Here is a 26,272-nt window from a genome sequence, read left to right as displayed (position 1 = left end):
TGTTGCTCTTGCCTATGGCCAGTTTGAATCACAATCATGCAGCTTTTGGGTTGAAACCATGGCGGTGAGATCATGAAAACTCTGGTTTTGCTACCTCTAGTGCTGCCCCAGTAAATTGAATTGTCAGCACGTGTGCGTGTAACTTTCTGCTAACAAATCGTAAAGGCCTTCAAAAATGGTAGATCATTCAGTTTTTTAAGTAATCATCCTGTGCAGAAATTTGACTCCCCATACTGCTATCCACAAGCAAAATAAAAATGGCCTTTCATCCATTACTGGAAACTTACATATATGTCAACAGTTTAAAAATATACTTTGAACTGGCCATTTCAATAGATTGGAATTTGGTTGGAATTGCCACTAGGAATTAGCTCATTGACTGTGTGTTTTAATTTACATTTCCTGGAAAGGAATTATTATTCTAAGAATTGAATGGTATTATTTTATAATTTGGCTGTGAAATTTATTTGTATATTAAATAAATTAAGATGATGGTTATGCTAATGTATTCTAATTAGAATTGCACTAAAATGAATTTAATCACACACATGCTCTGAAAAAGGTTCTAAAGCAGATATTATAAGTATTTTTAAAGCTAACATATCTAAGAACAATTCTTAATTTTCCATGCATAAATCTGGGCGTGATGGGCTAGGTATAAAACACACTTCTCTGATGCTTTCCCTTAGACGGATGAGGTTAGAGGTCTTTTACTGCAAGCAATAGAGTAAGGAATCTGAGACCATTGGTCCTTTTTTAGAAGTCGTGGTATAATTTACATACATGAAAATGCACAAATTTTGAACGTTAATGTATATACCTGTGTAACCCCTATCCCTTCCCTCCAAGCAGAGACTTTTTCCATCACCCCAAAACATTCTCTGGCTGTTTTTTCTTTTCTTAATTATATTATGGCAATTCATGATTCTACCATGGAGGTTATTAAACCCCAGAACACCTTGGTAAAGTAACGCAGTATTTTTATTTAATCTGCATGGTTAAAAATCATGAGAATGTATGGATTTTCTCATACAATAAGAGGAAAAGTCCCTTCTGCATTATTTAATATCACTTAAGCTAAACAAAAGTAATATATATGCTGCAGGAAAAAGTAGATTCCCTTAAAACTAAGTGTGTTGAGAGGATATCACTTAATCTTCCCGACCTCAGTTTCCCTGACTGGAGGTTAATGGGAATTAGAAAGGCTTTCAAGGCAAAAGTTCTATTGTACTACTTTTTTTGGAGTAAAAAATTTGAAAGTGTAATGTAAATTTTGCTGTCATCCCCAAACAGCTGACTTTTAGACATATACAGCAATTTAAACAAACTGTTTTGTGGTGGGAAAAGGGGTTCCCCATGCATTTCCCCTTGGGTCCCATTTGGGCCCCTATTGAGTAAGGAATGGCTGAGGGAATGTCAGTATTAGCTGCTGTGCTTGCTTTTTGTAACTTTTTTAAGGTTTGTGACAAGCATCACTTATTTCTAATGATCTACAACTGCCTCATTCTTGGGGACACGAATGACTGCCTCTGGGTTGAGTGCTGAGTAGGCCTAGATAAGGTTTTCATCACCAGGTTAAGTCCCTACTCATTCCTTCCAATAGTCTTTGAAAACCATCTCCATCCTTGACTGCAGTATCTCACAGGTCCCACGTTCCCTCTGGCCCCTCCAATTCCCTTCTCCTAGAGCAGTCCTTTAAACTCAGAGCTGACCATGTCACTCCTCTGCTTAAAATCTCTCAGTGGCTTCAGCGAGGGTATAGACCTTAACGTGAGCTGCAAACTGTGATTGGGGCCAGCCACATGGGTCTTTTCTCAGTTCCTCAAATGTGTAATGTGCCCTTTGACCACTGGACATTCCCCAATGCTGTCCTCTCTCCTAGAAATTCCTTCCTCCACCCCCTACTCCCATCAATTTTCCTCACTCTGCTTTGCCTAGCCAATTTGTAGTCATCCTACAGGTCTCAGGTCAACCATCTCTTCCCTGAGGAAGCCTTTGTGGGTGGGTCCCCCAGACTAGCTAGCCCACCGTCATCTGTCCTGGGTCTTCAGAGCCCTTGTCATAGGCTTATTTGTATGTTTCCTCATTACCTGAATTCTCCCTCTCCAAATTCTTACCATCCAAACACAGGTACTGAACAGTTTCAGATACAGATTTCTAGAGATAGAGCTGATGTCCCTTATTATTCATTAATACTCTTTCTCCAAAACTCGGGAACCAGGTAGATTTGATAGCATGATATCCCTTATTGTCCCTCACTGTCCAAACCCTTGAATCCATTAGATTCAGATAGTGAGAGATACCTGTGCATGTATGTGTCATGATGTGTTTCCCATCTGTCGTGCATATCAGTCTGTAAGCCCCCTTTGGGCCTGTATCTGTTTTTCTCATCGTTGTATTTATCCCAGCACTTTATACAAAGCCTGGCACTCATTGAATTAAAAACAATCTGAAGTGGGGGAAACTTGTCAGTATAGCCTGCCCCTCTGCCCGGTTTGCTATTGGACTTGACAAAGCACTTTGTTGACATGCATAAATCCAAGTCTTTCCTAGACAGTAAATTATTTGGATTAATAACAGGCATATCTCTTGGTTAACCCATAAATAAAGACAGCCAAGAAGATCCTCTGTAGAGAACATACCGTTTTCCAGAGTTTATATCCAGACTTATCGTAGAAGTAGATGTACAGAAATCAGGTTAGTTTGTTAAATATCCAAGAGGACAAACTTGAGCCCTATTGTTGAAATCAGTGTTACACTAAGAATGGTTGGTTAATAATTAAGTAATTCATAGGATAGTACAGCTTGGAAGAATCTCATTGTAAAGTTCTTTCCACATTAAAATTAATAATTTTACAGCAATCATTAGACCTTTTTATAAAGTTTTTATAGTTCCCTTGGGCTGAGTTCCATAATATTCACTGTTAAAAGTCCTACTTATACTAACACTTGTGTATATAGCTTCTGTGTGTAACTTTTTGTAATTAATGAAGAACATTTCTGATTGAGTTTTAAAATAATAAAAGACTATCCTTGCTTGTGTGATTATGAAAAGATGAATGGCTAAGTACCTAAATTGTTTTTTGGAAAAGGAGGCCCAGATCTGCTGTTAATTTCAGCTGGGTTTTGCCAGGGGGCAGGTTGATAATCGAATCTTGACGAACCAGAATGTATGAGTAAGGAGATTTTTCTCCTGCACTTAATTGTCAGAAGAGAGAGATTAAAACAACAAAACAAGCCCTGGAATTTATTCCAGGATGTGTTCCAGGGTAACTGCAGGAATTCTCTCACACTATCTGCACCTGTAAGTTCTCACCATCCTCAGGAGAGCATCCTTCTCGGAAGCAAGAGAAGGGGGCATGTAGATGTTAGAACAATTTCCTAACACTAACAGTTAAGAAGAGCACTTCTCTGGTTAATATTCGGTGAACTGGAAATGTCACTTCCCCACTATCTCCTTATGTAGTTTGGAAAGTTTGCCTTTCGAGCCAAAAATGTAAGCTGTGGTGGAGTTCATTTGAAAGAGAGAGAAACATTGGCAGCCGGTGAGGAGGGTGTATGTGTGTGTGTATCTGGGTGTGCCTCCATACATGTAGGTTCCCACGGGTATGTCTGAGGCTAAGAAAGTGGGATAAGATGTGACCCCAGTTTTTACTCCTTCTCTGTAGAGTCACTCTTCTCTTGTAGGACTCCAGCCCTAACTCTGTACAGAGGATGGGAGCATAAAAGAATGTTAGCTAAACTTCTCCACCTCCAAAGAATCATTGTTTCACTGTGAGAACTCAGGAGAGAACTTGGATTTTTTAAATATAATTTTCAGGAGAAGAGAAAGCTGAGATTCCTGATAATTTCAGCAAGCCCTGATAACGTTCAAGAGTGGACCAAAACATGTAACATTATTTGGAAGACTGTCTGGAGAGACGGCGCCTCAATCTTCTTGTATGGTCTTGCATTTTGAAATCCCCTGGAATCTAGAGTTCGTGAGTGTTGGTAGGGAAACGATTTCTGCTAGTGCCCCTGCCTGTTTTCCAAGTCTCAGATACTGATCATTTAGACCAGAGGGTGTTGGATGGTAGAGCATTGCTGTTTTTTTTTTTTTAAAAAGCATTGTAGAACAAACATCTCCAAATTCTCCAAGTGACATTCTGGGTCCGGGTTGGAACTGATTAAACCCCAGGCAGAGAGATATCATCACATCTGTGCTGAGCGGCTAGTGGAGGGTGGACGGGCCTGTGAATGGGCTGACTCCGTCTTTGAGAGTGGAGGTAAAACCAGAAGTGTCACTCAGTCAGTAGCACTCGACCTTCCTTGATGTTGCCTATTGCACCTATTGAGGCATTTTAGCACTAATTCTCAATTCTGCATCTATTTAGACTTGGATAAGGTGAGTAATTTTGAAGAGTGTTAAAAATGTCTGAAAGTGAATTACATTCATTCCCAAAGTATGTGCTGTTAGATGTCTTGAGTCACACAAAGTGATCCAAGTGTACTGGGGTTCTCAAAAGCCTGGAGTCCCTGCTCACAAAATATGAGTGTTGCCCTGCTTTGATTCGAATCAGAGCTGAACCACAACAACAGCCTCCCCCTCCAGGCTTTGCCACATCCTTTGCTTTTTTTTTTTTTTTAACCCAAATATTTTTTTTTTTAACCCAAATATTAACACCTACTAATTTGTCTTTAGGAAAATAGAAACTTTAAGACCTTGACTTAGAAGATCATACATGCACCAGATGATTAGAATATAGTATGACTTTCTTTAGCAAGGGAGGAAAGCTCATCTAAAGCAGACCTGGCTGTAATTTGTGCTGTGAATACAGTCATGTTGAACAGTTATTGGACGAGTACGTAGAGTAAAAAGTTGTATGTGACTGTTGGAACAGGGCTGAGCCAGGGTAGTGGGTGGTAGATTCCATGGAGATTCAAGGCCACGAGGACAGTGTGGGCCCTGTGTCCAACATTTGATGCTAATGCCGCCAACAGCTATTCTCTTGCGTAGAATGCTTTTGGTGGCTTCTTGAAGGAAACAGGTGTGCACAGCATCTTCCTGACCCAAATGAATGAACCGTCGATCTTCCACTAGATGACTGTTTTGTCATTTTATTCATTTATTCAGTGCATTTTGGGGGTTGATAAAAAAAATAGGTTTTAAGTGTGAGGCATTGGGAAAAGATTATTTAGTTTTGAGATCATTCACTGTCTACTTTTGCAGCAGTTTTCTTAGGAATAACTGTACTCCACAGGAACACCAAGACATTTTAAATGTGTTCCCCTTAGTGGAGTTCGCCTATAAGTCAGGCTTGATTTTAAAGAGACATTCAGTGAAAAATGGGATGCCTTTTGCTTGCCATTTTACCTCAACGCCCTTATTCTTTTGCTTCCTGTTAAAAAGGACTTTATTAGAAGTTGTTTACATTTAAAAGAAACTCGGCATTTGGCACTATGATCATCACATGTAGCTAGACTTGATATCCAGGTACAAGAATGTAAGAGAAACATATGCATGTGGAGAGAGGAAAGCTATAAAAGGAGTAGTGACTACCTTCTTGACTTTAGATGCAGCTGGAATCTCTCACAGATGTCCACCACATGAGCAGGTGATGATATTTTGAAGACTGCAGAGTCACTGTTTTTTTATAGATCCCTTCCAAAGTGAATATATTATCACACCAGATTTATGTATACATGTTTATACCTAGAATTTGCATTTCCTAAACCATATAAGAGTGTTGCTGAGAAGAGCACCAAAGAAAAGCAGTAAAGCTGGAGAGACCAGAGTCTAGAACCTTGCAAGAGTCCAGTTCTTTGTTAGGTAACCACCCCTGTAAAGTCGCTCTTGGTACTTCTGAAAAAGCTCTCAGGATGTCACTGATACCCGAAACTCATAACTATTTTTGCAAGAATGCTATATATGGTAGAACCCAAAGATTAGTTAATGTCTATATTATCCAGCTAAATCTCGACATTACCAGGAACCAACATATTTTGGCACACGTAAAATTTCAGACAAAGAAAAGAAAACAGGAAATATAATGCTATTAGCTATTTGTAAATTAGCAGTTCAAATATGCTACATTGTAAAGTTTTAACACTGATCATATATGTCAAAACGATGTCAAGATCAGCTAACTGGTATCATTTTGTATATCTATATGCTATTTAAAAAAGATAAATAAAATGGTTTCAGTGAACTTATTCCAGAAAGAGGGAAAGATGAGTTTTCCAGGAAGGCTGATGTTGGGGGACAGTTTTCTTTAGTGACTTAACCATTCAGAAATTATGTAGGAAATGGTACTTTTATTTTAAGTTTGATGGATGACAAGAGAGTTCCCAGTTTCTCTGGGAAGATATGGCTTCTCTCCCTCTGCCGGCCACTGCCAGGGCTTTCTGTGAAGGAAAGCTAGAAGGAGAGAGGGTCAGGGTCCCTCTTGTTCCTCAGGTTAGTGGTCTGATGTGGCGTGCATGCATGAGAAGCAGTCATTGGTGATGAGAGACATGTTCTGATGAAGGCAGTAAATGAACTAGAGACCAGCCGAATGGAGAGGCTATGGGATCTGTGTGGCTTTGGAACGCCAGGGGAGCAGAAGCAGTGCTCACACTGGAGGGAGTTTTAGGGGGTCGGGGGGTCAGGAGATACAGGCCATGAGGGGAGGAAAGGCTCTGTACCTTTCCCCGGGGTGGAACTGGGGAGGTAGAATTGCTGTGCAGATGTTGGAGGTGGGCCAGAGGAAGGGGAAGGTGCACAGATGGTTACCTTTCTGTCAGGAAATGCCCGACCTTGCAGCGCGACTGGGATGCGAGCACAGCTGTGCAGATTTCCCGGTCCCCAGGGCCCCTTGGGGATCCTTCTGAGAGGAAGGGATCATGTCCCAGCCCACACCTGACTCACCCGCCACTCATTCCTCCCTGCCCCTGGTGTTGGCCCAGTGAGTGTGCACATGTGTGAGAGAGAGGCAGGGCAGATGTGACGATGGCTGTCATTGACCTGGATGGCCTTTAAGGGTCACCCTGAAGAAGGAGAGCTCCGTTGGGAAGCAAAAGATATAGCTGGTTGCCATTGATAGAAGAAGAGCAGTGTCCAGATTTTTAATTAGAAGAGCTAAGACCAGAATTTTCTTAAACGTGTTTTATCTTGCCTTTTTTTTCTAATGTTTCCACTGGGTGGTGCTGCAGGAATTCCTACCTTTTGCCTTGGATCTACCCTTCCCAGAAAGACGCCTCTAAAGCATAATAGGAGGAAGTCCTGATTTAGAAAGATTTTACAGTTTCAACACAATAGAAGAGTTTGGAGGATGCTCTGGCAGGAAATGTTTCAGTTTCTGGATGTGGAAAAACCACCATCATTTTGTATCATGCAAAAGTGTTCTTGCTAATACTGGGTAGATACTTTTGGCTTTCACCAACTTATTATGTAGCACAGAACAGCTTTCAAGTTTATCTGAAAGATGACAGTTTCATTCTAGTGGAAGTGGTAGGTAAGATTTCCTTTAGTTTCAAATTTCCTAAAACTATCTTAACAGAGTACCGAAGCAAATAAACATTTTCTGATGTTAAGACAACACAGATTTTAATAATATCTCTGTTGAGGCTTTATTGAAGCTGAAGGCATTGTTCCCTTCCTTTTTTAGAGATCATTTGCGCAATGTATTGATCTAAAAGCTAACTTAGATTTTTTTACTTTCAAAATAGTTTTAATCGTAAAAGTTCTTTTAGTTTGGTAGCACTTGTGTGTAGAGGGGGATAGGGTGAGCCATATCCTTGTTTTACAGATAAAGAAGTTGAAATGTAGAGAAGTTGACATCCCTGCCTGAGATCACCAAACTCTTCCAAGGCCCGGGCTGTGATGAGAATTTACATGTTTGACCTCTTTCCTTTGTGCGCAGGATCAAATTTTATTAATATTAAAGTACAAAAATTTAGGTAACAGATTTTCCATTCAGAGGCCTATGAAATACAAGAATCAAGGGCAGTATTGGGGGAAAGTACCCATTAGAAATTGAGGAGCTCATTACACTGAAGCTTGAAGGACAGTTAGCAAGATTTTAAGTCAGTTTTACTGAATGCAAAACAGCATTTTTTTTTTTTTTTCATTTGCAAATTGTGATCCTCCGTGAAATCCCAATACTGCTTTCTGAAAACCTGAAACAGGGCTTCCTCAGAGGTGTTTGTTTTCAAAGGAAAAATTTTGAGCCCCTGCTGGGTGCTGGGTGCCACACTAGGTACTGTCATGTGGAATCAGTGGGCTTCCAAGCTTGTTCCTGTTCACAGGTGAAGTCTTTCTCATGATTCGTTTCATTGTTACATGGAATGTGCACAGGTGTTGGGCCCCTCACTGGGGCCCGGCTACATCACTTTTGACTTTCATCCTCTCATTTTGCCGTCCTGTGTGCGAATACCGAGTGGGGGCATGTGTCTGTCCCGTGGAGGGGGAGTGAAGTTACCGCAGGTACAGCTCCTGTCCTTACGTCCTGTCTTCACAGGCAAGAGCCAGTGTCGATTATTTAGTATTAGGTGAAACTGGAGCATAGCTAAGCCAGCATACAGATCTTTTGAAAAGGGAAGTGAGTTTAAAAACGAGATGGTGGTGGGACGGGTTCAAAGTGTCTTGCTTACAACAGAACCTGTTGGAACCACTGGAGTCACAGATGAGGCAAAGCCAGACACAAACAAGGACATTTCGTGATAGGATTCCTAGTGGGAATGTTGTATCGCCCTTTGGGTTAAAATGAGACTTTCCTCTTAGTGCCAGTGAGGTGTGCATATGCGAGACGAAGCGTGCGCTGGAGGAGTTCTGTGTGGTGATGAAGAATCGGGACTTTGTAGCCCGAAGCCCCTGGGTAGAAGACCCTGCCCATACTACTCCAGTGGCCGGAGCGTCTTATTGCACCTTGTTAAGTCACGACTTCCTCATGGAGTAGTCAATTTAGACAGCGCGTATAAAGCACTCAGCACAATGCCTGTTACGTAATAAATGCTCATCAAATGTTAGCATTAAAAAAGAAAAGCTCCTATTTAAAGAAGTAACGGATTTTTGGGGGGAGGGTATAAGCCTTATTCTTGAGGATTCCATGGCCTCAAGGTATTGTTGGGTGGGGGGCAGTGTAGCTAGCATTTCCTTTAGAATGAGACTCTTTGCTTTGAGATTTATAAATTATCTTTAGGGTTTTATAAACCCTGCTGAAATTAGATATCTTTTATATGAGTATATCTTGTTTCCCCCTAGAAAATTTGAGATTCTTAAAAGAGTTCGTCGACCAAACACAGGTAGAAGATACTGCCATGATTGTGTATGAATACACGTGCGTGTGTATCGGTTCTCGGGGTGATTATATGCTTTAGGTTGTCTATATGAGATTGTCGGTATTTGACTGTAAATACTGTAAGACCAACAATTTCATGTGATGTCGTTAAGAAACAATTTGAGACAGTATCAGAATGAGAGCGATTGTAAGGAGGTATGATTACAGCATATTTTCTTGTGTTGTTTTTCAAAGCCTTGTAAATCAGAAGTTGTCCGGTAGTCTTGGACCACAGTAATCATATTTATCTAAAATAACTTCTGCTGTGTACAGTATTATGAAATAGTCTTGAATTTTCCCTGGGGACTTATTGGTAGCTTTATCACATCTAATGGATCATTTTTTAGTTCCATACTCTTGATTCAAATGACTACTGTTAGAATTTGCTTAACTTTTTTTTTTTTTTTTAACATTAAAGTACTTAGAATTAAAAAAAAATGCTTAGAATTGTTTAGTATTTTTTCCCTGTTTAATTCATGGGGCTGATTACTCTGGGGAGGAAAAGAAAGTCTCAATGAGATTTCTTGGGCAATAAGAATAACAGTGTTCTTTTAGAAAGCAGGGTTTGGCTGTGGTGTTGAGGGTTAAAACAGAGCTGACACAAGGCAAAATGAAACCAGAGCTGCAATTACAAAGTGGGACAGATGTAGGAGGCCAGGTTTCCTGTGGCCCATTTTCCAGTTTCCTGCCTGCAACCTGCAGAAGAGGAAGCTGAATGTTCAGTATGAGAACCAAGTATGAGAACTGAAGGGTGACGTGCTTCAAGCCAGAATTAAGATACACACAAACAACACGGACAACAAAAACAGTTGCAAAGAAAGTGAATGTTTGGGTTTTAGTCCAGAAATGGCTGGGAAGGAACAACATATCTGTTTAAAGAAACAGCATTGTCAGCAGACCCTGTTCTTGTATGTGAGACTCTATGGGGAGACATCTGGGGGCTGTCCCAGGTTGTAGGAACCTCTGATTTTTACAGCCCTAATCATCTTTCAACACATGGTCTGCTTTTTAATACAGTTGGTTACCTGGGAAGATTTTCCCTGCAGTGCCCAGGACTTCTAAATCTGTTTCCTGGGCATGTTGATATACGAGGGAGGTGGATGTGGTTAACCGAGTGGCTGTAATGAACTACAGCCTCCCTTTGGGAAGGCTGGGTGACCAGTTGGCTGCTTTGATCTAGCAGGCTTGTGTTCCTTTAACTACCCAATAAAATTGTGTCTGATGCTTTCAGAGAAGAGAGTAAATGGAAATGTGTATGTTGAAGACTACAGATCACACTCCCTGTGTGTTTGTGTGGCTCCCCGATGTGGGAAGATGCAGGCCCAGGCAGTGAGACACTGAAGTAGTAGACAAGTCCTTCCTTCTCCTGCGGGGGGAGGAGGGAAAGAGAGAGAAATAAAATTATTCTGTGTTTGGGCTCTTTGACACATTATAGAAGAGTCCGAAGACGGACATTACAATCCCCACCTCAGTGGTAAAGAAATTAAGTTCAATGGTAAATGAAAATCTGAGGAAATTGAGGTTCCCTGTACATTCCTGAATGCCCATTGTTTGCCAGGTGCTGTGTTGGAATTGCTGGTTGACGCTAATGAAATGATAACTAACAATACTAAGTAACTCCGTTTGTGGAAGCCATGTTGAAGGCCTCACAGAGGCATAAACGAAGGCAACACATATGCTTTATCATGAAGGCTCATCATGTACAGGGCACTGTGCTGAGCTTTTCCCATACGCCGTCTCATTCCAATTGACTTGCTTCTTTGAGGTACAGAAAAATAGATGTATGCGTCTGGAACAACCAGTTATTTATTTACCCTGTGGATTGATTACCACTTCTCCTTCTTCAAGCCCAGGAAGAACAAACTCTGTACCAGGAATGCTAGGAAGTTTGGGGATGTTGCCAAATTGGGGATCTAAGAGGAACCCACCACGTGAGGCAGCCTAGAGTGAGAAGAGGCACTTTTGCATCTCGAAGTAAGAGAGGTTTTGGGTTATGCGGTAGTGTGGTCGGATGGGAAATGGCATGAATATATGCCATGTGGGAGGAAGTAGAATGGTTCGAACACACTTTCCCAGCCGGAGTTAATATAACCATCCATTTTCTTTTCCAAAGGAAATTCTCATATAAAAGTCACCGGCGAACCAAGACTTGTTTCTAATTTACCCAGAGATAACACAGTTTCAGAAAGAAAGTAAATGGTTATGTTGTTATTACAGTGGCTTCAGTGATTTCCCCTGAAAAATATTCCTCTTAGATGGAAGAGTTATTTGAAAAATTATATTTGCAAAACATTGCAAACTATAAAGGGTAAACACGTAGGCTGAGCAGTGGCCACTTTCCCTCTCTGCTCCTGTTCACCTTGCTCTTTAGAAAAAACAGGCAATCTGTAGATAGTCACAGAATGAGTGAGAATACAAACATTTGTTAACAGATAAAAAGACCTTTGAGGGACATGAGCTTGACCTCACAGATGAGCATTTTTTAATGCAGTGGTTGACAATAATTAAAATGCCTTTTGAAAATAAATTTTAATAATCTTATCTCCACCTCACAAAAATAATAAAGATTTCAAGAATGGGCTGCGTAGTTACCAAATGTTATCCTCATTTACTTAATGACTTGAAATTATTCTGTGCTGAGTTACTGTAGACCTCAAATAATACAAGTTGTTGTTTTCCAATTCCTTGACCTAAGAACAGGGTTTGTTTTATATAATGAAATGTGTTCTGCCCTTTCTCTTGGATATTGATCATATAATGAAAAGTACAGAGGAGTTGAACTTAACAATTATGAAGTGTTCAGATCCATCCTCATTTCTCTAACCATGCAAGTTTTAACAAGCAAAAGGCAGGTACTTAACAGGGCACCTACTTTATTTCTTACACGGGAGTTGTTCTCCTTTCCTTGGCCTCTGTCATTTCTATTTTTTTATTTAAGTTGGCTGATTTCTTTAGTTCACATAAGCTTTGGAAAATCAAAGATCATAATTCTACCCCCTCAGTTCCCACCTCAGTGTAATTTTAAAAATGAATTCAGGGACATGCAAAGACAAGTGTTAGGTTGCCATCAATAGGAAGAGGAAGAAGTGAGTATTCAGACTTCTAAGAATGGAAGCAAAAACCTCATGCTTTGCATAAAGATTCTGTGCAGCCCCATCTTACATTAAGTCGTCTGGCGCCACCTTGTGGCAGACAGAAAGAATGCCCGCCTCCAAGAAGAGGAAAGCAGCTTTTAGGAGGAAAAGAGGCAGCCCAGTACGAGAAGGGACTCGTACAGGGGCAGGTCCAGGTTTTGTGGGGCTTGAAGCTTAAACAATCCGGGGGAAACTTCTTTGTATAACCCCCCCCCCCCCGCGCCAAAATTAGAAGCACAAAATCACTCGGGCCCCTAGACTTGTGCAAAGTAATGGTCCCTGAGGCATTAGCTTCACTGTGAATCTGCCCCAGGGTATAGGTTCCAGATGACAAGGCAATGCTGGTCGTGGGGTGGAATGCCCTTGTTAGGCCAGCAGCTGCTGGAGGTTTGGTGGAGTTTGAAAGGGCACAGTAACCCGTGCTACTGGGCGACGTCTGTTCTTCAGGCTCAGGCTGGAGGTTGTCTCTGGATAAATTGCAGGTCTGTCGCATTCCAGGGCCGTTGATTCCTGCTTTGCCTTTTGCCGTTGCTGCCCCCACCCCTGCCCTGCCTGCTGTGGGGACTGTCTGCCTCGGTCCTCTCACACTTTTCAAATGTTACCCACCCTTTAGATTAAAGCTGTGCTCAAGCTCACTCCTCTAGAAAGTCTTCTCCAACTAGCCTAATGTTAATCCTAAGGCACATTCCATGCTTTGGGGGGTGGGGGAGGCGGGGAGGGCAGTAGTGCAGAGTGGTGAAGGGCACAGGCCATGGCACTCTCTGACCTCAGCGTTTTGTATTCATCCATTTGTTTGACAAATGTTTATTGGGTGCCTACGGTGACCGGGCTCTGATCTAAGAGCTGGGGAGACATCAGCCAGCAAAACAAAGGTCAGTACTCAGAATCAACATTCCAGAGCAGTGCTTCTCTAGCCATCTGTAGAAAGGGACCAATTTTCAAAGTTTCCAACATATCATGGATAATTTTGTGAAATACAGTAAAATACTAGGAAAATAAAAAAGATTCTAAAACACAATCCGCAATTTCTTTTTATTATACATTTAATAGGCATAAAATTGTATTTCAAGAAATATAATTCAAATAAACATAATGGGGAAAATAAGTACAAAAATTACATATTCATTGAAATTGTGTGTAAAGACAATTAATACAGAAGATCACTGTTACTACTAGTAGTGGTGTTGCCCTTCGGTAATTGTAACCAAACAAAAAAGTTGTAAGTAAAATAGAGAATCCCCATAGTAAATGCCCATAAGCACATTGTAAACAAACACCATATTTATCAATATTCACTTTTAAGGTGGCAAGTGAGCTTCCTGCTGACTAACAAGTTTAGGTTGGAAACAAAAATGGTACTCGTAGGGGAGGACGTATAGAAACTATTTCTATGTTTGGTTTTAATTACACTCAGAGAGAAGCCAGTCTCACAGAGATATGTTGACAGGAATGGAGGAAGGGATTTTCAAACACATTTCAGCAAACTCAGGATATTAATTTTTTAAGCTTCATCCAAAATGAAGCAAGTATTGCTGCATTAAAAAAATTCATCTGTAATCCTTCATTAGTTGCCAGTTCCAACAATTTAACCTATTAAATTACCCGTGGTTACATTTCAATCATCTTTTAATGGAATCAGTGAATTCCAGGTTTTTATACAGTTTTGGGTCACAGTTGAAAAGCTAACCTTAAAAAAAAAAAAAAAAAGGAAAATCTAACCTTGAATATTGCATGTTTTTAGTGTGGTCCTATGGCATGTGACTGCCTAGTCTGTAGCTTGCGCTGACAGATGGGCCTGCTGATCCCATACTTGCATGTGGTGACAATGACAAATTGCAACTAGAAGTCTCTGTATACTTTTGATTTCTATACCTATGTCATCATAGACTGGTGACCAATAGTTTGCAGTGGTATGTTGGCCAAACACCGAGTAGCCTGTTCTACAGGGCCCCTACTCTTCCACTGTTGGGCCTCAATTGCCTCATCTGCAAAATGGGAACAATAACTATTTGATTCATAGGGCTGTTGTGGGAATTAGATGAGATAATATAATGCAGGAAAGTGCTTAGTATGTGGCAAAGACTTCCTAAATAATACCCATCATGTCCAGAGAAGACAAAGCTAAGGCTCTTATAGTTGGAAAAGACAGCTTAATGAATGACTAACACTGTGAGACAGTATGCTAAGTGCTAAAAGGAACCCTGGTATGAGTGTGTTGACGTGTGTGTATATAAATTACTTCCATTCCGGAGGAATGGGATGGCCTTTTGATCTTCTCTGTCCGGCCCATTGTGCTGATTATTTGAACTATCTGATTGAGCATCAGGATCGTGAGCACATTTTACTGGTTTTACCCTGTTTCATGACTGTTGTTCCTGTTTGCCACCCCTGGGGAGGGAGCAGCTTTCATTTTTGTGCAGGTTGTTGATTAGACCCCGAGTGGTCAGAGGAGATGGGCCTGGCTTGAGTTAGTGTGCTCTGGGGATTGGTGGTTAGTACCCTTGACCTAACGGGACTGCTGTGTGGGTTAATGGCTGTCAAGTAGATAGAGGAGGGCCCCAGGGAATTATCTGGGTGATCATTGCCATCAGTCTATAACATCCTTCTCTTTGAGGCTTCATCCAGATTAAAGAATGAATTCAATCGTGTATTTTGCATTCTTTAAAAACAGGAAGAGTTGAAAACACAGAACAGGGTGGAAACGAACCACTCAGAGTCCATCTAAGTGTCTGTCCCACTCTGTGTCAGAGACCAAATTCTTCACTCTTAGGCCACCACCACCCCCCATCTTACCTCTGCATCTGTTGTCCTGACTGGCCCAGTGAATGTACCCATGTGGGTTCCATCTTCAGTCATAAGCAGGATTGTCCTAGCTGTCCCTTGGGTTGTCGTGTTAGAACACTTTGTCTGACACAACGCTCTCATCTACTACTTGCCTCCCCTCCTTGCTCCAGGGGCACAAGAGAGATGGGAGTAGAACTAGCCCCAAGAGAAGTGTGGGCACCAAAGAGCCATCTTTGCTGGAGGCACAACAGCTTGACAGCCTTAAGCTAATAAGCATTTTTAAACCAGTGTTTCTTAAGCAGGAGTCAGAGGATATGTGCCCAGGAATTCTCTCAGCAAGAATTTTCTAAAATGTTCTTTTGTTTTTGTTGATAGTGTAAAAAAATAAACAAAGCATATTCCAAGTCACCTTATCAATATGTCACTGAATAGCTGAAAGTCTCCCTAGATTTCAGAGCCTGCATTGGGGTCATTGCCTAATGAAAAGAGAACCATGGTGATACAATATCTGAATGATGCTTCAGGCCAGGTGAAGGCCAAACGACTTGACAACATGCTCTATGAAGATCTTTCCCTGTTGCTTAAAAAGTAAGCATTTGAATAGCACTCAAAAGGTGTAGTTCAAGTGCATTATTAGTAACTCATGTAATCCTTACAACAGCCTTGTATAGGAGATGCTTTTATTATCATCATCCCCATTTTATTTATGAGCATAGGGAGGTGCAGAAAGGTTAAGTAATTTACCCATAGTCCCAAAGCCAGGCAGGGCCAGCGCTTGCATTTGAACAGTCTGTCTCCAGAATCTGCTGTTACCCATTATATGGCCTTCTAAATAGACAAAAATGGTTCACTCTCTCACCTGCTGCAAATTGTAGAAAATAAGGGTGCTTCAGTGAAAAACTGCATTGTCTAGACTCTAGAGAGAACTCTGGATGATGTGATTCTGACTTTATGGAAGCTATTTTACAACCCTATCAGTTATATATAGTATAACTGTTGTTAGCAAAATAATTCTTGTCAATAGGTATGCAAATTCTGTTGTCTTACGGTGTTCAGTTGACTCCTCTCTCGCCCCATTTTGTTTGACTTGTGCATTCGTTTCAATGTTCCTGAGCTAGAAATGCCTCTGTTATTCGGATTCTCTTTTGACTTGTTATAACGTCTGCCTAATGCCGTCCTTGATTCATGAGTAAAATTAAACCTTTCACATGTCTTTATTTTTCTATCTATAGGAGAGCCATGGTTTTACCCATTTTGAAAATTACTTTTAACAAAGGAATCGCTCAACTCTCACCTTCTCAAAGAAGCCATGACCTTCTCTTGTTCACGTAACCCAGGCTCCCACCCCCTTCACCTGCTATGGTTGCATTTTTCCATAGCGCTATTTTCCCCGACATACTATGTAATTTAATAGTCATATGTTTGTTGTTTATGACCTGTCTTCTCCGCCTGGAATGTAAACCCGAGGACACTGGTCTTCACCTTTTTGGTTCACTGATGTGTCCCAAAATACCCAAATGGTGTCCTGACATAAAATGGACATTCAAAAAATAAAATAAAATAAATAAGCAAACAAGGAGAGAATTGAGTCTTCGGAGAATATAGTAATATAAACACATTTTATCTGAAAGAACCTATGTTGGCTCAGTCATTGCCATAAGCTTTTGGTGACTGTTGGCTGCATTTCAACAAAACATCATCTGTCACGTGTAAAATTAATCATTAATTTGAGTGGAGGGAGGAATGTGTTTTACCTATGAATTTCATTTTATCATTATATGAGGATTATAAACCTTGAGGAACTTATATCCAGTTTTGTTGTTTATCTTGAAGGGAAACTATAATAGGTTTTAATGAAAATAATTTGTCAGCATGGGGAGCCTATTAATTTTCCCCCCTGCTCCTTTAAAAGGAGGCATGTGTATTATTCAAATTGGACAGGATGTTTTAGATGATCTCCTCCACTGTGGCAAGATCTAGGATATAAATTACAAAGGAAGAGAATCCATTGGGGCAAATAGCGGGTAGCCTTGTTCTCTGGAGAGGCCTGGAAGTGGGTCTGCCAGCTGCTGTGACTGTTGTGTTTGGTCAGCTCCTGTGGAAATGGTGAGAAATCATCCACTGCAGGCGGCACAACTGAGGTGCAGTCAGAGGAGCAGAGAAAGTGTCAGATGCCGAGAGGCACCTCTCCCTGTAAGAACAGGGGTGGCTTTAAAAGTGGACTGATCCTAGATAGAAATGTGCAGAGTTTGGTTTTGTGTAAAGAATGGTATCACAATACCTGACAGAATTTCATACATTCAAAATAAGGTCTGGGCGGCGAGGAGGGGAAAGAGAAGCATTTTCTAATTAGCAGAAATTTGACTTTGGGGAATATTTTTAAAAGATTTATAACTTTTTTTTTTTCATGTGCCCAATGTATTTTAAGTGGAGAGTTTGGAAAATCAGCTAAATGAGATTAGGCTGATGAAACATTTTGACTGAAAGCAGGCCTCCATTTACATGGTAGTGTATCCAGCATAAATATCAAGTATCTACACTTTCTTGAACTTGTTATTTAATAGGAGCTATAGTGTGCTGTCTGAATGACTCCCATTCCTTCTAATGGCTGCCAGATAAATTAGACTTTATTGTACCTGCGTGTTAAGATATTGGGCTTCACTGAGGATTCTAGGCATGTAAGAATCAATTTAGAAAAAAAAACAAAACACTTAGTTTTTTTTTTCTGGTGGGAGAGATATTCATTTGGATGAGTTTGCTAATATGTTCAGTGTCGGCAGTAGGTAGAAGGGCATGCTCCCCAAAAGATGTTAGAATCTTTTTCTTTTCCAATGTTCCCAAGGGGACAAAGTTTGTCGCTGGCAGAGGTGTGATAGAATGCAAAGCATGATTACTGTGTTTCCCGGAAAATAAGATCTAAGCCGGACCATCAGCTCTCATACGTCTTTTTTGGAGCATATAATATAATAATAACATAACATAATATAATAAATACTGGGTCTTATATTAATTTTTGCTCCGAAAGACGCATGAGAGCTGATGGTCCGGCTAGGTCTTATTTTCGGGGAATCACGGTATATGTGTAAATGATGCTTAATTTAATCATAACTAAAACAAACTAAAATTGGAACTAAAAGAAGCACAGTGAGTGCCCTTTACTGGAGAGAACCACAGCAGCCATGTGAGCGGGTGGTCCCCTCCCTCCTGTTTCCCATGGTCCTGCTCCCCCACATGTACTCACGAATTTTAATCCCACTGATGGCTCTGGCCAGAGGGGCTGGGAGGGTCCAGAGCCGCCTTGGGGGCCCACCACATCCCAGAATTACTTCTGCCGAGCGTAGAATGGGGTGACAGATGTTTGTAGATGCGATTATAAGCTCACAAGGAAATATTTTTGAGACTTATCTCTGAGTAATGTGTGCCGGGGATTTCCCACAGTGAAGATTTGTGTGCTGCACAATCATCGAAACTGGTGGACCAACCAGGGCAGGGGAGTGGCTGGAGAGAGCTGGAGAAGAGGAGAATGAGGCCTCAGCACTGGGCTTGCTGTGCATTCTGCAGGAATGGCTTGATGATGCCTTAGTCACCTCCAGTGAAGTGCTCTTACTAACACCTAAGCCTTCTGAGTAATCCTCCAGTCCTCAGTTGTAGCCTGGCAGTGACACCTCAGCGTGGGCGAAGTGAGGGGGAGAAGGGAATGTTCCACAGCCCACCCAGCCACCACCCCAGCTCTGATGGAGTCTAAGAGCTTGCAGGGCAGCCCTGTGTTTCCTGATTCACAGCTGCTTACCTTCCCTTGCCCTAGTTCCTCTACTCCAGAAGTCTGGAAGGCCCCTGATCTGGGGGTCCCCATCCCTACCATTTGCTCTGCTGTCTTTTTACTTTCTACTCATTTACCTCTCTCTCTTCTTTTCCGTTGCCTTCTTCTACCTTTGTCTTAGGCCATGGCCATAGCATTCACAGCCATCACTTAGCTCACTTGTGGCCCTCTGAGTGAAGACATGATCAGCCAGTCCCCCGACATCTCATAAAATTATTTTTCCTGTCTAGATACACCTCATGATTGTGAATGGAAGCTCTGTAGTGTAAAGATATCGCACCCCAGTGAAGAGAGAATCTTTTTAAACAAAGCCGTTGGGCACTGTAATAGTCAGCTTTTGCTGCATTGGTGCTGTGTAACAAACTGCCCCTAGACTCACTGGCTTACAACAGCATTTATTTTTCCCATGGGTTGGCTTCAGGGATTCTGCTTCAGACTGTGGGTCATGGGGCTTAGCTCCAGGCTTTGGGCTGAGTTCAGGTTGGCTCCACGTGTCTCATTTTGGGGCAGCAGCTTCATGGCAGTAACAGGAAGACAGGAGGAAAAGTGCAGACGTGCGAAGCCTCGCTGACCTCGGGTCAGAATCGGCATGTTTTAACTTCTACTCAGCATTCCATTGGCCAAGTCAAAGCACATCGCCAAGCCCAAACTTCAGTGAGCTTGGGAAAAAGTACCCCATCCATTCTAGTGCACTGCTGCTCCGTCACTTGAGTGGGGGAAGGAGGGAAGGCTCGAGAACATTTATCCAGTCTTCCATGTAGGTCCTCCAAAGTGGAGAACATGACTCCCGTACATGGGTGGCAATGCCATGAGAAGGGATTCCAGGAAGCACAAGAAGCTCTGACGATTCCTGGGTAGAAGAAGCACCAAGTGTAAAACCCACTGGGGTGTTCCTGTTGCCCTCCTGTCCCATCTGGAACATGGTGGTGTGTGCCCGTTACACGTGGGGGAGGAGAAGGTGTCTGACCACTTTCTGACCTGGCATGTGAGCCACTGCTCCTTCCATCCAGACTCTACACCCACTGGCAGCCTTCTGTCCTTCAAAGCAGGTTCCTCCGGGCATACCCTTCAAGTCCCAAAGATATTTTAAAGGTTACTGTCTGAAGTGCTTGGCCAAGAAAACACCAAAGAATTGCAGACAACTGTTAGCAATTCTGAGTGCCAATGATGAGAAGAAAGTGTGTGGCTCGTCCTCAAATAATCGGAAGGGTGGTTGGTGTTAGGAGTTGGAGCTGGCAGGCTGCTGCGTATCCCAGCGGTTGTGCTTACAAGATTCGTGAGATGCAAAGGCAGTTCAACAGCGAAATGATTTACTGTCCCACAGACTGAGTGGCCATGGTGGTGAAGGTTGATTTCTGTCAAGAAGATCTCCTTTAAAAAACCATAAATAAAACACCGAATGGGTATTTGGAGACCATCCCTAATCTGCTTTCCTTAAACTGAGAAACCCACGTTGCTCAGGGAAATGATAAAATGTGTCCTTTTGGCTCCACATATGAAAGGAAATGAAGAAATGAATACTTAAGGGGTGGCTAGGTATTTTCACATCCATTCCCCTGTGGAAAGGCAGAAAAATAATTTGTCAGTCTGAAAGCTGCCCTTTTAAGAGGAATGCGTGAGAGGAGTTGTGGAGCTGACACTGTTCTTACAGATGACTCCCCCTAAAGCAATTACTCTGGCTTCCAAGTCTCCCAGAGTCGAGCTCCGTTCTCAGCACTCTCTTGTTCAGGTCACCCCTGGCTGCCCCCTAGGACTTCAGCGTCCCCTCCTTGCTACCATGGTTCTTTCTGGCTTTGCCCCCACCTCTCAACTTACCTTTGAAGCTTCTATCCTGCCAGAAGCTTCTGTCCTGCCCTGGCTTTCTCAGCCCAGCACTGGAATGTCACCCCCTCTTGTCCACATCAAAACCTAGGGCATGTCACATGCCCGGTCATGACAGATCACCTTTTTTTTTTTTTTTTTTTTAAATTACAGTTTATTGGGGTGACAATTGTTAGTAAAGTTACATAGATTTCAGGTGTACAGTTCTGTATTACATCATCTATAAATTCCATTGTGTCAGAGCGGCCTGTAGGGATGGATGTGCCCACGACTTTATTAGGTTCATTGGGAGAGGGGCGAGAGGGAGCTGAGGCGCTCACCCCGAAGCCCCCACCCCTCCAGACTTGGCATCTGCACTGATGCTCTGACCTGCCCCCCTTCTTCCCCAGGTATGGAGAGTGCAATCACGCTGTGGCAGTTCCTGTTGCAGTTGCTGCTGGACCAGAAACATGAGCATCTGATCTGCTGGACCTCCAACGATGGTGAATTCAAGCTCCTCAAAGCCGAAGAGGTGGCCAAACTGTGGGGACTCCGAAAAAACAAAACAAACATGAATTACGATAAGCTGAGCAGAGCCCTGCGTTACTATTATGACAAGGTGAGCGCTCGCCTTACGGAAGTCTGTCTTGGGGAGGTGGCGCGCCATCTCCATATTTCATTGTTGAAAGCAGGTAACAGTGTACTCTGAAGTGAGCTGGAAAATGAAATAGTGGCAGTTTATGCAGTTTGGGGTTTTTATTTTGTTTTGTTTTGGGTTTTTTTTGAGAAAAACTGTCCTATAGGTATTTTTGTCTGGAAACTCTTTGGGTGTTACTGTGGGTCAAATTTTGTTTCTCTGCATTTTCATCTGTATTTGCTGCAAAACTTTGCCAACAGCAGACATTAGATGTAGGGAGGTTCTGGGGCTTCCCTCATGCTTAGTTGCTTGAGTGGCAGAATGGATGTTAGAATCTAAAAAATCTGTTTATCTCATCTGGTTTGTAGTTCGTGCAAACGGGCCTTTTCCTGGGGGAATGGTAGCTTAGGCAAGTTATATAAGCATTTGGTACTTCCATGTCCTCCTTTATAAAATGGGGGTCCTAAGAGGACTGGCTCAGGGTTGCTGTGAAGACCAACCCAGTGCTAATTAACATGGTCAGTACTTAGAACAACGCTTGGGACGTGGGAAACATCCCTAATCAAAAGAAAAACCATTTTCATTTTTAACGTCACACAGATGAGTCAGCGGTCTGTCTTAAGTGATAACATAGCATCATTGGTGCCAAAGCCAGGACCGTTGGGGTGTGTTTTAATGCAATTCTGGAAAAGCAGTTAATGGCACAATTATTGCTGTTTAGGGGCCGTCACTTCAGGCCTGTTTTTGTTGACCGTTTCTGTGTTGTTGCTGAATGTTTAGCCTCAGGGACATCCAGACTTAGAGCCCTAATAAGGGTAAGCTTCTGCTCTGGTTTTACTGTTCATTTTGAAAAGTGAATTGAAAACTGATTTAAATATTAGTTCCTGGTCTATATTTAGTGCCTTCAGTCTGCCAGCCTCTTAGGAATTCGAGACAAAAGGATTACACATTTCAGGAAGTGGTGGCGTCATTAATTATCAAATGTTCCTTCGTCTGATCATAATTGCATATGATTACGCCATTGAAATGTTAAAGGTGCTTTCCTTTACTGTGGCAATTAATTAATCCCGGCTTAATGCAGAGTCCTACTAAGACGTGAAAGCACTTCTTGCAAATTGCACTGTCTGCAAGCCTGGCAGATGGTTGATTGTTTTGCATTTTCCCCAGGCTCTAAGTTGTACAATGGGAATTGGAGCCCTCTGAAGGAAAACAGTCATCTTGCCTTCTGGCAGGGTGCCTAAAAGCGTGGCTTTGAGACTTGGAAAAAAGAGAAAAATTTCATTGTTTTAAATTAAGGTGTCAAAGAAAAGGAGTCCTGCCTCAGTGTCTGTGACTTGGTTTCATCTCTTCGCGTGGCTTGGGTATTGGGGCTAAGGATTGTGTGTCATCCGCACGGAGGGAGATCATGGGCTGCCAATGACACTGCAAAGAGTGGCAAAGCCATTGCTGTTTAGACTACACCTGATCTCTCTTGAGCAGATTTTTTTAATCTCCGGGGAGAGCAGTTTCGGAGGCTTCAGTCACCCAGCATGTTTTGGTCCTTTGTGTCGAGGGCACTGTGCTGAGATCTTCTACTTTAAACTACAACAGCCCCTCTGAGACAGTCCTGCTAGCAAAGCACCTTCTCCTTTTATAGATGAGGATGTGGGGCTTTGATGAGAAACCTGCCCAAGCTCCTGCAGCCAGGAAGTGGTAGAGTCAGGATGCCCACATTCTTGGCAAAAGGGCACACACCTTGCCTTCTGGGCCTTGCATTGCCTTTGCCTCTGAACACCTGAGTTCTAGGTAGGCCGTCAGGCAGCACAATGGGTATTGCCACCTTAGAAATTTTTGTTTGTTATCAAGCACTTCAGTACTGAAAAATCCAGCATATACTGGGTGTCAGGTTGAACCCCAGGCCTCGGGTCCCAGTGGCCAGTGTGGCTTACGCCCCGAAATTGTCCCTTTCCTGTCTTGCAGACTCCAAGCTCTGACTGCATGAGCTTTGAGCAGCCAGCTGGCACTAACAGGGCAGGAGCAGCTCTTGTCCTGTGTGTCATGCAGGTGTGGCCACCAGGAGAAGGTGCCCTGCATCCTTCCTTGGACACATGTACACCATGTACATGGATGTGTACACAGTACACAAGCCCGTATACACAGTACACATGCGTGTACACATGGCTGTTTGACTCTTTCCCATGAAATGTTCTCAAGTAATGAGTCAGAGTGATCCTCATTAGACTCCTAATACAGTTTGAAGTGAAAAGAAGAGGAGGGAGTGGGGAGGAAGATGGAAAAGACAGGGTGAAAGGAGGATGGAGGGGAGAAGAAGAGAAGAGTGGAGGGGAAAGGAAGGAGGAGGAGGAGAAATGGCAAAAGAAGGTTACAGAAAGTATACCAGGTTTTACATTTTCGATGCGCTTACTTTGAATTTTGCCAGTGTTACTCTGTGACTGTATGTGTAAGTTGAAACATGAAATTGCCAATACATGTCCGTTGTTGAGCCACAGAAGTGGCATCTTAAGTGGCCCAGGCTCTCATTGAAGAGACAGATTTGAGGACGGTCTTTGTGAACGTGAAGCCTCCCCCCACCGTGGGCAGCCTTTGGTATGCCCCACTCCTCAGCACGCCAGTGTTTCTCAGGGTTTCCCAGCACTTGTGTGACCTGTCTGCCATGTACTGCCCTCCTTCCCCCTCCTCCTCAGCCTGGTCCTCATTCCCCTCCCCTACCCTTTTCTCCTCCCCCACCTTCCTCCTTTTCCCCCTCCGCCTTCCTTTCCCCTCCCTCCCACTGACACTTATCCAGAGCCTGCCCTGCACGTGGCATAAATTAGGTGACTCTCCTACCTTGACAGCTGGGCTCTTTTTTTCCTGTTGTCTTTTTCTGTCATTTGCCAGCTACCATGTCTTCACTCTTGGCTGAAACTGCACACCCCTTGCTTTGTCCTAATAGGGAAGTTTTCCTGCCACGGCAGATAAGCATTGAGCATATCATTATTTTGATGCTATATGTTCTATTTTTAGCTCATTCCAGAATATTAGAAATGGGCAGAGAAAAAAAGTCGAAAATGTGTGCAAAACTCTGCAGAAGGCATCAGAGGAGAAGAACGAATGAGCTAATGGTGTCGGGTTGGGGCTGAGGCACTTGAACCATCGTCCCTGCAAAATATGCCCTACCCACCCCCTCCTAGCGAGGTGGTTAATAGCATGAACTCTGGGCTAGATAGCCTGGGTTTGACCCAGCTCGGTGATGGTGGGGGCTTTGCTTGGCCTCTCTGGGTCTCAACTGCCTTTTCTGTAAAATGGCTCTACTAGTAGATTCTACTTGTACCCCATGGAGTCATGGTGGGCATTAGCTGAGTTAACACATCGGTGCTGAGAACAGTGCCCAAAACACATTAAGTGCTACAAAGCATTAGCCTGAGCAATAATATAGACGACATTTTCCTTCTTGCTAATGTGAAAGGTTCACACAGGAGCAATGGAGAAAATCAGGACCTTTGTACTCCCTTCCTGAGCGGGCCCATCCAGAGGAATGACGGCTCTGCACCGGTGAGCGGGCCGGAGCATTTTGTTCTCTCTTTAATGACTGAAGGACAACCCCAATTTCTTTACCCATTCATTGCCTATTTTTATGTTTACTCTGTCCTGAAAATTCAGCTACTAAAATGCTTTCATATCTGAATGACTCCTCCTCGCCTCCCCGAATAAAGTGCGGCCTCTGTGCGCCCCCTTGGAGCGAGCCCCCACCTTCCCGCGTTCCCCTAGCGCCCCATGCGCTTTGCGTTTAGCGCTGGCCAGGTTCGAGTCCCGCGGGCTGTCTAACTTCACTCACTGGAAAGTGGGCGTCATAAAGGCCCCTTCCCTCGTGGTTTGTGTGGGGATTACATGCGATCATGTGTGTGAGGGGCTCAGCACAAAGTGAGGCGCATGGGAAGCACACACGCAATAAGGGCTCCTCGTTTCTGGTATCCATGTTTAGAAAACTGACTGCATTGCTTTTATGTAGCTGTCTGTTGACGTAGGTGGCTTTCTTACCACTGTCCTCACCGTAGTCTCCTATCTCACCCACTTTTGTTGCTCTGGAACCTTGCGTAGAGTCTGGCACATATTAGTTGCTCAGTGAATGTTAAATGAAGGAGCAAATGGGTCACATAATGAAGTGGACACTACCCACACACACAAGTCACTGGATATGAGGGTTGACATTAAGGAAGTGCTGAACTTAGAAACAAACAAGAAATCACTGCCGTTTGGTTATTGTCCTGTATTAGTTTCCTAGGGCTGCTGTAACAAATGACCACAAAGTAGGTGGCTTATAGCAGTATTTTTTCTCTCTGTATTTCTGGAGGCCAGACGTCTGCAACAAAGTGTCAGCAGGGCCCTGCTCTGAGACTCTGGGCAGAATTTCCCCCTGCCTCTTTGGCTTCTGGTGGTAGCCTTCCATCCTTGGTGTCTTTGGCTTGTGGCTGTATCGCTCCAGTCTCGGCCTCTGCCCTCACATGGCGTTCTCCCTGCGTCTCTATCTCCAAATGTTCCTCTTATAAGGACACCAGGTCTGTTGGATTAGGGCCCACCCAAATGACCTTATCTTCAATAGATTTACATCTGCAAAGATCCTACTTCCAAAGAAGATCACATTCACAGGTGCTGGGGGTTAGGACTGCAACATGTATTTTTGGGGGACACACTTCTACCTGTAATGTACATATATTTCACACATTGCTGGGCTTTCAATTAGATTTTTCAAAATTACACACACAGGGAGAGCCTTGGAGATGGTGCTTTGATTCACCTGAAATCAAACAACTCCTAGAAGGAA

At 42.9% G+C, this 26,272-nt stretch overlaps 1 protein-coding gene across 1 annotated transcript in view; it reads left to right on the top strand.

Annotated features, from left to right (window-relative positions):
* The window catches only part of ELK3 (ETS transcription factor ELK3), a 64,812-nt gene that overhangs the window by 4,841 nt on the left and 33,699 nt on the right, over window positions 1-26,272 (top strand). Inside the window, exon 2 of the mRNA XM_019732146.3 lies at window positions 21,245-21,453. Coding sequence (XP_019587705.1) covers window positions 21,247-21,453 — 207 coding nt within the window. The 5' untranslated portion in view covers window positions 21,245-21,246. The remainder of the gene's footprint in view (window positions 1-21,244; window positions 21,454-26,272) is intronic.

Source organism: Rhinolophus sinicus, chromosome 1, assembly GCF_057876585.1.
Source record: "Rhinolophus sinicus isolate RSI-liver-muscle chromosome 1, RSI-T2T, whole genome shotgun sequence".
Lineage (NCBI taxonomy): Eukaryota > Metazoa > Chordata > Mammalia > Chiroptera > Rhinolophidae > Rhinolophus > Rhinolophus sinicus.
Note: the sequence above shows the minus strand (reverse complement) of the source record. Positions and strands in the feature narration are given on the sequence as shown.